At 39.8% G+C, this 16,404-nt stretch overlaps 1 protein-coding gene across 1 annotated transcript in view; it reads left to right on the forward strand.

The window, feature by feature from the left end:
- The window catches only part of LOC130549811 (transmembrane 9 superfamily member 2-like), a 53,912-nt gene extending 37,880 nt beyond the window's left edge, over window positions 1–16,032 (forward strand). Inside the window, exons 12-14 of the mRNA XM_057327150.1 lie at window positions 6,814–6,871; window positions 15,476–15,635; window positions 15,844–16,032. Coding sequence (XP_057183133.1) covers window positions 6,814–6,871; window positions 15,476–15,635; window positions 15,844–16,017 — 392 coding nt within the window. The 3' untranslated portion in view covers window positions 16,018–16,032. The remainder of the gene's footprint in view (window positions 1–6,813; window positions 6,872–15,475; window positions 15,636–15,843) is intronic.
- The last annotated feature ends 372 nt before the right edge of the window (window positions 16,033–16,404 follow it).

The raw sequence follows: 16,404 nt of genomic DNA on the forward strand, positions 1-16,404 counted from the left end.
GTGGAACCATTATACGTGGTTTAACTGCTGAAACTTAGCAGTGTTTACCATTGAATATCCATTAAGAAAATAAGGCTTACAATCTTTTCTAAGGCTTAATTTAGCTTCTGAAGAAAATATTTATTGATTTAAGAATTGTTTCATTAATATTTCTGCTATAGGATTCTGTGATATTTTATTTTACTTGATTTGTTTCAGTGCACTTGTAACCCGTTTTAATACAGGTACATCTAAAAAAAATTTGAATATCAGCATCTCCATAAAGCTTGTCAGCAGAAGGTCAGCTAAAATTTCCTGGTAGATGGCTGCGTTGACTGTGGACTTCAGAAAACACATCTTATCAGATGAAAGCAAATTTTGCATTTCATTTGGAAATCAAGGTCCCAGAGTCTGGAGGAAGAGTGGAGAGGCACAGAATCCATGTTGCTAAAAGTCCAGTATGAAGTTTCCTCAGTCAGTGAGGATTTGGGCTGCCATGTCATCTGCTGGTGTTGGTCCACTGTGTTTTCTGAAGTCCACAGTCAACGCAGCCATCTACCAGGAAATTTTAGAGCACTTCATGCTTCTTTCTGCTGACAAGCTTTATGGAGGTGCTGATTTCATTTTCCAGCAGGACTTGGCACCTGCCCACACTGCCAAAGGTACCAAAAGCTGGTTTAATGACCATGGTGGTATTGTGCCTGATTGGCCAGCAAACCCGCCTGACCTGAACCCCACAGAGAATCTATGATGAGAGACACCAGACCCAACAGTGCAGATGACCTGAAGGCCGCTATCAAAGCAACCTGGGCTTCCATTACACCTGAGCAGTGCCACAGACTGATTGCCTCCATGCCACGCCACATTGATGCAGTAATTCATGCAAAAGGAGGCCCAACCAAATATTGAGTGCATAGAAATGAACATACTTTTCAGAAGCCTGACATTTCTGTTTAAAATTTCCTTTTTTATTGATCTTATGTAATATTCTAATTTTCTGAGACACTGAATTTTGTGTTTTCATTATCTGTAAGCCATAATCATCAAAATTTCAAGAAATAAAGGCTTGAAATATTTCACTCTATGTGTAATGAATCTATATAATATATTGGATTCACTTTCTGAAATGAGTGACAAAAAATATTGACCTATTTCACGATATTCAAATTTTTTGAGATGTACCTGTATTTAAAATTAGGCACTATGACTAATGTTGGTGTTGCACAAAACAGGAGAGGTATCCATCCCGCTTTTAAAAAGTAACTAAGTAACTTTTACTTAGAGTAAATTTTAAACAAGCTACTTTTTACTTGAGTAAATTTTTTGACTGGTAACTTTACTTGTACTCAAGTACAATGTCATCATAGTAGTAGTACTTTTATTTGAGTATAATATTTTTGTACTTTTTCCACCTCTGGTTCTGGTTGATCTAAATAATGCAACCTAATAATCTCTTAGATGATTTGTATTATAGAAGTGTTGTATATGCAAGGTTGAAGAGATGCGTCTTTAATCTAGAATTAAACTGACGGAGTGTGTCTGCCTCCCGCACACTATCCGGAAGACTGTTTCAGAGTTTGGGCGGTAGATATGAAAAGGATCTACCACCTGCACTTGATTTTGGAACTCTAGGTATTACCAACTGTCCAAAGCCCAAAGAGCGTAGTGAACGTGAGGGACTGTAGTAGTTGAATCTCACTCAGGTACTGTGTAGCTAGACCGTGTAGGGCCTTATAGGTAGTCAGTATTTTAAAGTTAGTACGTTGCTTTTTTAATAGGTAACCTGTGCAATGTTGACAGGATGTCAGTATGCTCATACTTTTTTGTTTGTGTAAGAATTCTAGTAACACTTCTGTTTTGTCCGAGTTCAACAATAAAGAGTTGCTACTCATCCAGTTTTTTATATCAACTATGCATTCCATTATTCCATTATTATTCTGCTGTGTTTCGTGAGGCCTCGAGGAAATGTAGAGTTGAGTATAATCAACATAGCAGTGAAAACTTACTCTGTGTCTCTTAATGATACCTCCTAGAGTTAGCATGTACAGTGCGAAGAGCAGAGGCCCTAAGACTGAGCCCTGTGGCACGCCGCACTGGACTACTGATTTGCGTGAAACCTCATTGTTTATTGCTGCAAAGTGAAAATGGTTAGATAGGTATGATCGAAACCATTTTAATGCTATTCTACTAACACCAACATAATTTTCAAGTCTATGTAAAAGTATGCTGTGGTCAATGGTGTCAAAAGCGGCACTAAGATCTAATAGTGAAAGTGAAAGTGACCTATTGGTCAGTTATGGTCACCCATAACCGAAATGTGACCTCTGCATTTAACCCATCCAGTGAGTAGTGAACACACGCACACTGCAAGTCGTGAACACACACACCTGGAGCAGTGGGCAGCTATCACCTCAGCGTCCGGGGAGCAAACGGGGGTTAGGTGCCTTGCTCAAGGGCACATCAGTCGCTTCCTGCTGGCTCTGAGAATCGAACTGTGACCTTCTGGATACGAGTCCGACTCTCTAACCACTAGGCCACAACTCCCCCATGTACTTGTGACATTGAGGTTGATTTGCAGCTATAGGCAGGCGCAACATACACAGAACTAGATAATGATCTGAAATGTCTTCGCTCTGCTGAAGAATTTTAATATCGTCCATTTATACCGTATGTTAGTATTAAATCTAGAGCATGATTACGAAGGTGAGTAGGTCCTGGTGGCCTATATACAGTAGAATACATTTTAAAGGTGATTTATCATTTACATTTGGTGATGTTATACAAAAGTACCATCACCTCAAAAGAATTGTATTTAAATTTAGACCTCTGGGTAATGCTAAAAGTATTATTATAAAGTGCAGCAACACCTCCCCCTCTACCTTTAAGACGAGGCTCATGTTTATAACAGTAATTTTGGGGAACAGACTCATTTAAAGTAATATAGTCATCTGGTTTGACAGTCAAGTTTTAGCATTAAAGAGCAGGTTTCATGAATCTCATAAAATTACCGGCATTTCAGTGTGTAACGTAGCTTTCCTTAAATTTTGACGATCTGCAAAGTTGTTATTCCAAAAAGTCCATGATAAATTAAGATATTGGCTTCCAAAGTAAGGAGTCGACTCCGAACCGCCCAAACAAATCGTTATGCTTTCGAATCTTTTGAGTTGTAACATCGATACGTCACAGTGTAATGCATCAGCACAATCCCTGCCTTCCCGCGAAACAAGAACACTCTGACCTGCCCACTAGCACTTCAGGTAGTGTTGCGAACATGTCGAGGGGACGCTGTGTTTTGTGTTGTGAACGCAAATGTACTTTGTTTTCGCTGCCAAAGGATGACGATGTGAAGGATCAGTGGTTACATTTTTTTTCCACGATACCACTGCAGTACAATTCCAACCTTGTGTAATGTGCTCGTCATTTTACCGACGACTGCTTCTCAAATTTTGGCGAGTTCAACGCGGGATTTGCCAGCCGCTAGACCCTTAAAGATAAGTCAATTCCAACTTTATTTGGACTAACAAGCTGTAACAAACTGTATCCCTTTATCGTTTAGTCACGGTAGCACTTTGCAAATGTGTCTCACATTATGGTTTTGTCAAGTGTGCAAAGTTTAGCTGTGGTCACGATCCCCTTCAAACAAAACGGGTTGCTTGTCATTATTTTAAAAACGGACTGCAGCACTATATCATTTTATTATGTTAAAGGTGTGTGCATTATCTTTGGAAGCTTTGGCTAACTTGCTCAGTTACTCCTCTCTGTATAATCAAAGTAATGATCAACTTTTGGATAGAGCCGTTTTTGTTCTCCCACAGCTATGACGAAAAAAGATCAATAGAAAACAATAGTCTGAATGGTTTATGAAGATAAGTTTATGAAGAGAAAATCTTGTGATATGGTAATACTGATGCCATTTTTACACACAGCGTCTTTGTTTACAAAAACCTTCCTGAGATAAGAACTGTGGTAATGGGCGTTTCGTTTCTGACACGCAGTGTATGAAGAAAGACCAATCACAACTGATTGGGCCAGTTGGCCAATCGGAGCACACTGGACTAGCTGTAGGGAGGAGCTTAGAGAAGCGGAAAATTTGAACAGCTTCGGAGGAATCGTTTAGGGGATCTTTGAGAAATGGATAGATACTAAATGCTTATTTTAAGAAAATAGCACCGTTTTTTACCTTTGATGCATTTGAACATGTTGTTGGGGACTCTAATACAACATTAGGACACTTACAAAAACCTTTAAACCTGCTCTTTAAGCATTCTAGACAGGAGAGCAGCCCCAGCCCAAGAGGGATGGAGACCGTCTCTTTTCAACTGGTGAGGTCTGCCCCAAAAACTCTTACAGTTATTTATAAAAACTACATCATTCTGCAGGCACCACTTAGACACCACTTTACACCCTGTCTAAAATTACATTACACGCGAGCAGCACGACAAAAGACTATAACCCATTATAAACAGAATTCTAGTCCCTGGATGCGATGCGACAAACGCCTTGTTGTTAAGGCAATAACCCTGATAAAGCACACACACATACACCTGAACAAGCTAATCAAAGCCTTCAGGAGGCTGCGCAGATTGCTTTGCGTATCACATTAAAGTGCTGAGAGCGGTTCAAAAGCATACAGAATAGTTTGCACTTGAATCACTCTTGTGGTACTTAAATGCGATACTCGATGGATCTTTTTAACAGGGTTGGGGCTGAGCTCATTAAGAAAGTGGATCTCGCTGGCCAGAGTTGAGAACCACTGTTCTAGATGGCGCTGCACGTCTCGTTCGGTGTGCGACCATACTGCATCCAGGGACAGAATTTCTGTTTATAATGGGCTTTAGTCTTTTGTCGCGCTGCTCGCGTGCGATGTACCGTTAGACAGGGTGTAAATGAAAATGGATTCCAGCTTTCCTGGCAGCATTACAATCCCAGCCCGAGTTTCATCCTTGTCTCTAATATACCCCTGATTCACAGCAACGCGTTTTCGTTTTGCCATCAATAACAACAGATTACAACATCTTGGACTCTCTAGTGAGCGGATAGGTTCAGTGTCGAGGCCATTGTGGGAACAGCCCATGCTGAACTCAGTTTATAACTTTAAATTCTTTGAGGATCTCCAGCTCTGTCTCTTGCTATTGTAAAAGAACAGCGTGACCATGCCTCTCACGTGCTGAACTTCGATAATTCTTTGCTGGAGTTGTGTGTGAGATTGATAAAGAGTAATTTGGGTTTTGTCTGTATGCTTATACTGTCCAATGGCATTTTTTAACTCGATTGACAAATGGATAAAGAAAAGCATTTGGCAAAAAGACAAAGAACAGCAAGTGGCAAATAGAGAGAAAAAAGTGTTTGGCAAAATGCTTTTTTAAAAAGCCATTTAAAATATGCATTTATCTTTTTATTGTTTAATTTTTCCATGTTTTAAAACATACATTAAATAAACAGTTTTAAATGTATCTATTAATTTATACACTTAAAAATGATTTTATTGTTCAATTAAACTACATTTTAAAACACAAATTAAATAAACCCTTTTAAAAAAGCCTATACTTTTTTCAAATTAAAAAGTGATTCATTTATTTACATTTTTATGTTTTAGTAATTAAATCGATCAATTGATTCATTTTATTTGTAAACGACACTATTGGTCCTCCATATGTGGGATTGTTGTTTTATTAGCAAACTATCCAAATACAGACAGTACTCAACCTCTGTACAGCAGTGAATAGTGATGTCTGAAGGGGTTAGTTGCACAAGATTTGCATTTATGACCCTACACATTCCATTGAACCATCAAAATAATCGGAGTATGGGACAAAAATCCAGAAAACACGGAGCTTGGTTAGGGTAGTGAGTGGTGGTGCCATTGCTAAATATATAAAACAATGCACTTTCCCATTTCTGGGAAATTACATGATTTTAATGCTTATTGGGTAAGCATTAGTGGGTGTAAAAAAATAGGATGCAGCCTTACATTTTGGCATACATTAAATTAGCCTTTTTTATGTGTTTGAAGCAAAAAGACGTGCTGAATAGCACTAACTGAAAAAAAATGCATTGTAGAGATCTATGAGATCAAATAAATTCACTTAATCGAGCAGATGAGTGGACTGTGCTGCAAACATATAAAAAGTATCTGCATTTCTTGCTTTGGTCTTCGTCAGAAGCGACTTGCACCACCTGCTGGTGAAGTGGTCAGGCAGCAGGTAGAGATCATGCATTGGCGGAATCGGCGCTCTATTGCTTCTCCTGGGATTCCCGAATGTGAAACTTTGAATTTCAAGCCGAATTTGAACCATTGAATTTGTGGAAGCGAATTTTTAAAGCGAAATAATATGAACTGAAATTTGTCTGCCGAATATTAAAGGTTGTATTTTAAAACAAGTTGAATTTTTTTTAACGAAATTTAAAAGGTGAATTTTGATTATTGAATTTTTAAACGGTGAAACTGTGTGTGAAATTTTTACATTTGAAAAAAATCACACCTTAAATATGCAACCATGTTGAATTGTAGAACCTTAAAATGCAAGCACTGTTAATACAATGCATTTTCTTTCAGTTAGTGCTATTCAGCACGTCTTTTTGCTTCAAACACATTTGTCTCTATTTTACTTCCATACTTTTTATAGTAAAACTATTTTAACGCCCACAAACTCTTGACTACCCCTGCTAACAAATCAAGAAAATTCACTAAATAATGCTACCTGTTTAATAATTGGGTAGTATTTTAATATTACTGTGAACTTAATCTTATTTTGTGCAACTTTGAACTTATTCATTTTGTGTCTTTAGTAACATGCATTTTTTTTCTTTTTAAATCTTTTTCTTTCTATCCAGCCTTTGGTGGGGAGAAGTGGAAGACCAATGTTCTGTTGACAGCGTTTCTGTGTCCAGGGTGGGTAAACAGATTAGGTGTTATATAGTATACATGTATATATGTGTATACTGTATGTATATATACACATCCAACTGTTTACATTCATTTAGTACATAACAAACTGTGTATTTTTGACATAGCATTGTGTTTATGTGATAGTTTAACAGGGTTTTTCCTGGCTCAAAATGAGGCGAAGGTGGTGCCATCCTGATCTTGTACACACACGTAGGCCTACCGTACCTTTAAGTGGCTTAACCAAAGTGACTTTGACATATTAAACGTTCTAATAAAATTTGATGAAAATGACAATTATTAAGTTATATAAAACATTACTTTTATTCAACCAAACAGACATTTTCTTTAATCAAATACTTTTAAGCCCACAATAGCCAACTGAATTAACCAGTCTTACTAAATGAGCAAAGCTCATTCACATCTTGCATTCTCTGTGGTTCACTTTAAATGATTCAATGATCTCGTATTTTTGCTAGTGACTGAAAAGTTCAATAGTTTAAATGGATCGGTTCAAATGAGTCATTCGTGTGCGAGTCGTTCTGAATGCAATGTGCGTTCATACTGGCGAACTCGCTGTGTACAGTATACGCTGATTCAATGATCCAACTGCACAGCTAAAGACATTACAATGATGTACGTCATGTTTATTTAAGAAATTTCAAGAAATTAAACGTACTTGAATGCAAAACAAACAGCCGTGAAACACAGCTAGCTCTTGTTCTGCAACTCTTTGTAGCGCCTCAGTGTGCTGATAACGAAACAGCGCATCCACTGTGGCGTAATGCCGCAACTGCAGTTACAAATGACAGTCTGTTAAATGCACGCAGCAGTTCTTGTGAAGACACCCGACATAATTTTGGCAAGAGTCTGAGGCGGCACGACATTTGACGGAGGCGGCCACCTCCAATTTCTCTATGCAGGAAAAACCCTGTTTAAACTCAATAAGACGCAAAAAAGAAATTTAGTCAGTAAAGTTGTCGTGCCTTGTGTGTGTGTGCTTATGTCAGAAAACCAGTGTGGCAGTTTAAACTGGCCAGATTTTACAACACATGAAAATAATACGTTTTAGTGATGAGGAATAACTGGTAAATAGGTGATATGGTAGGGAACACTCATAGATTCAATTCAATTTTATTTATATAGTGCTTTTCACAATTTGCTTTGTTACATACATCATAATTAAAAAATATATTATTATTACTAATAATAATAGTACAGAGATGCTCTGATCGATCGGCCGTAGATCGGAATCGGCCAATAAACAAATTTTATGGCTTGATCGGTAACTTGGCCACTCACACAAACCGATCGCAATTTAATGATGCCACCGTGTGAGGACGTACATGATTTTGGCGCCGCAGTCATGTCATGTGAAAGAGTGAGCAGAGATTCCATGCACTCTCTGTCTCCAAATTGGGTGTGACTTAATTCTGTGTTGTGCAGACCGATTGACTTATGACGTGCAGACACTTTGGAAGCAGACTGCACCGTATGCTTTCAAAACAAAATGCTCTCGCGAAACAATGGCTGTCATATGCTGATCGGTCTGCGCAGCGCTGAATGAAGTCAAACATGCCAGTCTCTCTCCCTCGCACATATTAATCAAAAGTAACTGACACGATGACAAAGGTCGGAACACCGAATCCATGTTGCACTTGAAGCATTCAGAGAATATTTTTACCTGAATTGCCGCTGGGTGTGAGATATGTTAAAAAAACAGGTCGCATTTTCTTCTCTCTCAAGCACATGACGCAGGTGACATAAACCCCACTTTTAATAAATGAAAATCAATCGTATCCAATGATGTGGTTTCTGTGTTAACTTACTTATTTTGCGATGTCTCTGATTAATGCTGCCTTCACGTGAAATTAGATAATTCCCACTTCTGAAGTCATGATTCCGAGCTGGTTGTGTTCAGGTGCTTTGTTGTCGGAAAAAATGGAGGTCGCCAGATTCATGTTTAAAGTTTTAGGCCTGCCCATTTCGGGAATTGGGTATCAAAATCATGTGCAATAATTCCAAGAGCACATGAAGGCAGCATAACACAGACACAACTTGTACTAAACGTCTGCTAATGTCCGATTCATGACATAATGACTCATTTGAACTGATTCATTTAAATTAATGGTTGAAGTAAGTCATATGTCAAACACTGCGAGACTCACTGTCTGAATCCATCGCATCAGTCACTCAAAACACCTCAGAATGTAAGTGTGCTTGCTGCACACAGTGCAACAGATTTAGCAAAAGTGGTTATTAAGATTAAGATCCAATCCCATTTCTACCCCTTACCCCTACACTTTCCGCGTTCATGTGAAGGGCTAGTGCTGTCTCGATTCTCTTTTGGTTGGAGGGGTAAGGGGAAGGGCAATATAGCCATTCAAACAAAGATTTTTCGTGACCTCACTTTAAACCAAGGGCTCACCCTGCTCACGCGAGTATAATGTCTTTTAGTTGGCATTAATAAGATTTAAACAACAAATAATAATTTGGTTTATGTTCAATTTAATCTTGTGTTCATATTTATATACTGTATGTTCTTCAATACGTTTGCAAAAAGTCGCTTAAGTGGTGTCCCATTTCTTAGGGAAATGTTTTCAACCCTTCCCCTTGCCACTCTTGTTTCCAGGGGAAAGGGGCAAGGTGTAGGTGAAGGGGTGTAAAATGTAAAATAATTAAGCCACAGCATTTACAGTTTATTTATATGACAGGTGTAGTAAATTTCCTATGAAATCATTTAGTAGACCATAGACAGGAGAGAGGTGAAACCAGAACAAAGCACAAATTGTTGTTAGTAATTAAATAAAATTTCTTATCATAGCCGGGGATTTCAACCACGCAAACTTAAAGACAGTTTTGCCAAAGTTCTACCAACATGTGAACTTTGCATCAAGGGGAAACAACACTCTAGACTTTGTTTACACAACAGATAAAAGGCATACAAAGCTGAACCCCGCCCCCACCTCGGTTAAGGCCAATTTATGGTTCTGCGTAGGACCTACGCCGTACCTTACGGCGTAGCCTACGCAGAGCCACGTACCCTGTGCCGTAGCCTGATGTGCACCTCTCCAAAAATGTAACAACGTGTCAACTCAACGCGGACCCTACGTGGACCGCAAGCGCTGTGATTGGTCGGTTTGGCAGCATCTTACTTGCTTCTACGCATTTCTGGCGTCTTCTCTGGCATCTTCTTCCGGCAAGTTCAGAGTCCACAAAAGAACAACATGGCAAGCATCGACCAAGTTACTGAGCGTCTTTTTGAAGAGGTTCGGAAATACACGCATCTGTATGTAAATACACACACTTTTTTTCTACTTCAATCAGCTCCAACTCCATTAAGATGCGATCAGCTTCCATTGTCGTTTGCATACACTAGCATACACACAAAACATCGCCGAAGAAGAGCAAACCTGTGAAAACACAAAGAGCCAACTAGCGTTTCGGCGGTGTAATTGCAGTACGACGCATACTCTCAACGCAGAACCATAAATGTTCACGACGGCGTCGTCTACGTACATAGGCTACGCCGTAGGTTACAGCGTAGGTCCTACGCACGAGTATAACTTGAGCTTTACTCGGATCACATCTCTGTTATGCTAATCCCAGCATACAATCCACTTCAAAAACTCATTACAATGTGGCTGGTCAATGCTAGCTCAACAATGCAGGACTGCTTTCAGTGCACAGATTGGAAAATGTTTAAAGACGCAGCCACTTACAACAACAATACAGACCTACAAGAGCATACTGAAACATTGACTGTTTACATCAAGTGCATCAATGATGTGACAGTCACCAAGACCATCATGGCAACCAGAAGCCGTGGATGACAGCAGAGGTTCGTGGGCTGCTAAAGACCAGAGATGAAGCATTCAGATCAGGGAATAAGGCAGCCCTCAAAACATAAGAGCCAATCTGTCCTGTGGCATCAGGAATGCAAAACATATATCCACAAAAAAATCAACAATCACTTCACAGACAGCAGAGACACGCGGACGTCATTCAGACCATCACTGACTACAAACCTCTACGACAGACAAATCTTCCAAATGCACTTAATCAGTTCTATTCACGGTTTGATATGCAGAACGATGATGATACTCAACTTTATATTTCCTCGAAGCCTCATGAAACACAGCAGTTCCATCGAGTAATGGAATGCATAGTCGATATAAAAAACTGGATGAGTAACAACTTTTTATTACTGAACTCGGACAAAACAGAAGCGTTACTTATTGGACCGAAAACTGCTATAAGTAACAACCAAGAATACTGCTTAACTATTAACGGATGTTCCATAAAACCCTCGTCGTCAGCAAAGAATCTTGGCGTTCTATTCGATAGTAATCTTGTCATTTGAGAGCCACGTCGCCAACACCTGTAAAATTGCATTTTTCCATCCTAAGAATATATCTAAACTACGTCATATGCTGTCAATGTCAGATGCAGAGAAGTTAATTCATGCATTCATGACATCAAGACTAGATTACTGTAATGCACTGTTAGGTGGTTGCCCTGCAGGCTTATTACATAAACTCCAACTGGTCCAAAACGCGGCAGCTCGAGTTCTTGCACGTACAAAAAAGTATGAACATATTAGCCCGGTTCTGTCAACCTTGCACTGGTTATCTATAAAGCATCGCGTTAACTTTAAAATCTTGCTTATTACCTATAAAGCCCTACATGGTTTAGCTCCTCAGTACTTGAATGAACTCCTTTTGTATTACAGTCTTTCACGTGCATTACGCTCTCAGGCTTCCCGTCAGTTGGTAATACCTAGAATTTCAAAATCAAGTGCAGGTGGTAGATCCTTCTCCTATCTAGCGCCTAAACTTTGGAATAGTCTTCCCTGCACTGTCCGGGAGGCAGACACACTCTGTCAGTTTAAATCAATCTAGACTAAAGACGCATCTTTTTAATCTTGCATACACTATTCTTCCATAATATAAATCTTCTGAGGGTTTAGGCTGCACTAGTTAGATCAACCAGAACCAAAAACACAACTGATGTGCTTGTTTCATCAAAGAGTGCAGAACAGTACTCGACTCTCAGCCAGTCTTGTCTCATTGTTCCAAGGTTACTACAGCAAGCAGGATGCAGTTCGTGGCCTGACCTGATGGTAGAGCGGAGACCTGACAAGAGCTGAGAATGATAGAGCTGGATAAAGAAGGACGCGGTCACCTGACACGTCCTCACCACAAAATTTCAAATGCTATTAGATTATTAATGATAATCTTAAACTATAATTTACCTTATTAGTAAGTTTATTTTATTTAGCCTTGTGCAAGCTCTCTGGAGCTTGTGCAGAGGCAGCAGTTTTTGCCAGAGGGGAACTGGAATCCCCTGGTTGGGCCTGGGTTTTCCTGAGTTTTTTTTCTCGATTAGAGTTTTGGGTTCCTCGCCACCGTTTGCATACTGTTTTGCATCTGCCTGGCCGGGGGGGCTGCTTTAGAATTTGAAAGTTTTACTTAATTAATATTGCATATAGAAATTTATAGTCTGTTATATTTGACCTGTGCTTCTCTCTCCTTTGTCTTAAATGTGTGCTCTCACTGTGCGCGTGTGTGTGTGCGCGTCTTTGTGTGTGCGCGTACATGTCTGTGTATGTGTGTGTGTGCGTGCGCGTCCATGTGTGTGTGTCTGTGTGTTAGTACGTGTGCATATTGTGTGTGTGGAGTGTTTTGTATGTGGGTATGTCTGTCTTCTTTGTTTTCACCTTTTTCTTGTTTTTGCAGGTACAACTTTAATTGGTTTGCTTATAGTCAATATGTCTTATGTACAGCTGCTTTGTAACAATGAAAATTGTAAAAAGCGCTATGTATATAAAGTTGAGTTGAGTTGAGAACGACACACCTGCACAAAAACTGCCCACAGCTCTCATCGACCAGGCACTCCATCTGTCTCCAGCCAACGTAAGGAAGACCCTATCTAGGATTAACCCACGCAAGGCTACGGGTCCTGACAACATACCTGGTGTACTGAGAGACTGTGCTAAACAACTGACAGATGTCCTAACAGATTTCTTCAACACCTCTCTGAGCCAGGCAGTCCTCCCCATGCTTCTCAAATCCACAACCATCATACCGGTACCAAAGAAATCACCTGTGTCCTGTATAAATTATTACCGTCCCATAGCACTGACCCCAATCATGATGAAGTGCTTTGAGAGGCTAGTCGTGCACAACATCAAAGCCAGCCTCCCCAACACACTCGACCCGCTCCAGTTTGCATACCACCCAAACCGTTCTACGGATGATGCAATTTCCTCCACTCTCCACCTGAATCTTACTCGACTAGAAAATAAAGACTGCTATGTTAGAATGCTGTTCATTAACTTCAGCTCAGCATTCAACACAATAATTCCACAACAGCTCACTAAAAAACAACCTGCTTGGCCTTAACAATTCCCTCTGTAATTGGATCCTGGACTTTCTAAACAGAAGGCCTCACTCAGTCCGTGTCGGCCACAACACCTCAAGCACTACCACACTGAGCACAGATGCCCCACAAGGATGCTCTTCACGCTGCTGACCCACAACTGCACTGCAAAGTTAAGCTCCAACCACATCATCAAGTTCTCTGATGAGACAACGGCGGTAGGTCTTATCAGCAACAATGATGAAACAATGCAGAGAGGAAGTGGCACAGCTGGCAGTATGGTGTGGCGCAAACAACCTGTCCCTCAATGTGGAGAAGACAAAGGAGGTTGTGATGGACTTCAGGAGAAACTCGACTGACCATCCCCCACTGACTATCAACAGCACAACTGTGGAAAGAGTTAGCTGCACTAAATTCCTGGGGGTGCACATCACAGAGGATCTTGCCTGGACCACCAATACCACGTCACTCTCTAAGAAGGCACAACAACGTCTACACTCCTCAGCCGGCTGAAAAGAGCAAGTCTCCCTCAAACCATCCTCACCACATTCTACAGGGGAACTATTGAAAGCATGCTGACCACTGTCACTGTCTGGTATGGGAATTGTAGTGCAGCAGACCGCAAGACCCTCAAGAGGGCAGTGAACACAGCTGAAAAGATCATCGGTGCCCCTCTCCCCTCCATCTTGGGCATTTTCCTTACACAACGCTCCATCAAAGCCAACAGTATCATGAAGGACCCCACCCACCCTACCCATGGTCTCTTCCAGCTCCTACCATCAGGAAGACTGTACCGGAGCATCAGAGCCCGGTCCGCCAGACTGCTCAACAGCTTTTTTTCCCCCAGGCTGTGAGAGCCCTGAACTCAAATCAACCTGCCCCCCTGTGAAACCCAATACAAACCCCCTGAAACACAGACCATCTCACCCACCGAGATGTATTTTCTACAAAACTTGGCAAGGGTCATTGTGACCTCAGAGAGAACATGAAATATTTTAGGCCGGTGCCACCTTGTGGTAAAAAAATAACACATTTTTTAAAAATGCTTATAAAGTTTGCAAATATTACCTTAATGGTATGTTAATTATATATTTACTTAACTGGCTCATGATGAGTCATTTGACATAAAACTTGTCATGGTGCAACCTACTTCCTGTCCGACTTTTTGAATTATATTGAAAATCTATTTTATAGCACTCCTACACCATTTTACATTTACGCATTTGTCAGACGCTTTTATCCAAAGCGACTTACATTGCATTATACTATACATTTGTTTCTAAGTATGTGCAATCCCTGGGATCGTACCCATGACTTTGGCATTGCTAATGCAATGCTCTAACCACTGAGCTAAAGGAAAGCATTTGTTCAATTTGCTAAAAATTAGGTATATAGCATCTAGACACACTCCTCAAAAAAAGTGATGGAATTGGTTGTGATTCGTCAAACCGTTTTCTTATACCACGTAAACTAATTCGATGGCGAGCACGCCAAAATGAATTTGATGCTGTATCTTAACAAAACTTTTGCATATTGACACGAAACTCAGTATGTATCATAATTGGCAAATCTGGTTCACCTCAAAAAAGTTTGGTGACAGCGCCACCTAGTGGTCAAGAGTTATAAGTACTTATATTGTGTTCTAAGTGCTTTTACTTATGTTTTTAGATCTGCTTTTCAAAAACGAATTATCGGATATGTCCACATATATGTCATTTTGTGCCTTGTTGGGCTTGACCCCGTAATGCTGCTTGCAGCTATATTTTCTGTTTGTTTTTGTTCAACATTGCTGCTGCTTGTTTATGTATTGTATAGACCAGTGTTTCTTAACCAGGGGGCCGAGGCCTACTAGGGCCATGTCATAATTTTAAGGGGGCCTAAAATTATTTAAAATAAAAAATAAGCAACTAAAAGTCACTATTTTTTAATGTTTTATTTAAAAAATATATACATATTTTAGTAATGTCAAGCTCCAGAATATTTTATTGGTTTGAAATGGGATGGGTGTTGAGAACCACCGTTATAGGCTGAGACTGTTTAGAATTTAGAAATCAATTTGTTTTTCAGTTGGTCAAGCAGAAATCACGAAGTCTTCAGCTTTTCTAATATGGAAAATGTTTACAAATGACCCCACCTGCCTGTGAAAATGAAGTGTCTTACTCTTTTGCTTTGACACAACTTGATTAAATGTGGTCTGTAGTTAATTTTTTTATTTGTGTGCTCCTCTAGGGTAGTGTTTGCCGATTTCTTTGTAATGAATCTAATTTTGTGGGGTGAGGGTTCGTCAGCTGCCATGCCCTTTGGGACTCTTGTGGCCATACTGGCTCTGTGGTTCTGCATTTCCGTACCCCTCACCTTTATTGGAGCATACTTTGGCTTTAAGAAGAGTGTAAGTTTTTTATAACTGTATTCAGTCTCTTAACTTTATCTTTTCTTGTTTCATTATTTCACTTGTTTTAGAACCACATAATTTTTACACTTTTTAACACATTTTATGCTTATATTACATGCTTATATTTATGCTTATATTACTTATATTTTATGCTTATATTACATGCCACATGCAATGTATATTGATCTAGTTTATTCTGTTTCAGGGGATTGAACATCCTGTGCGGACCAATCAGATTCCCAGACAAATTCCAGAGCAGTCCTTTTACACTAAACCTCTTCCTGGCATTGTCATGGGTGGAATCCTGCCATTTGGGTGCATCTTTATCCAGTTGTTCTTCATTCTTAACAGCATCTGGTCAGTACTTATGTCCAAATAAGTATTCTTGTTTTAATGAACCAAAACCAGAGCAAGAAAACATGCCTTTGACATTCAACCTTTGGTTTCTGACTTTTAGCAAACACACTGCCTAATATAGCTGGAACCAGCCATAATGGGGCTGAGGTGATTCCTTTTTGGTTTAGTTAAAATGCTTTAAAAATGCTTCAAGTAATTTATCTAGAAAGTACTTGCTTTCTTAGTGACACCTCATTAAGCTGCCGAGATATGCCTCAGATATGAGTATTTTTATAAAAGCTACATTATTTGACACTATTAACAAATGGTATATGTGACAGTGCCACCCAGTGGCTAATTCTTGCTTTTAAATTTAAACGCGGTGCAAAAGCAAATAGAAACCGAACAAGTCGTTTGTCATGTGTCCTCG

This window comes from Triplophysa rosa, unplaced genomic scaffold, assembly GCF_024868665.1.
Source record: "Triplophysa rosa unplaced genomic scaffold, Trosa_1v2 scaffold179_ERROPOS641539, whole genome shotgun sequence".
Lineage (NCBI taxonomy): Eukaryota > Metazoa > Chordata > Actinopteri > Cypriniformes > Nemacheilidae > Triplophysa > Triplophysa rosa.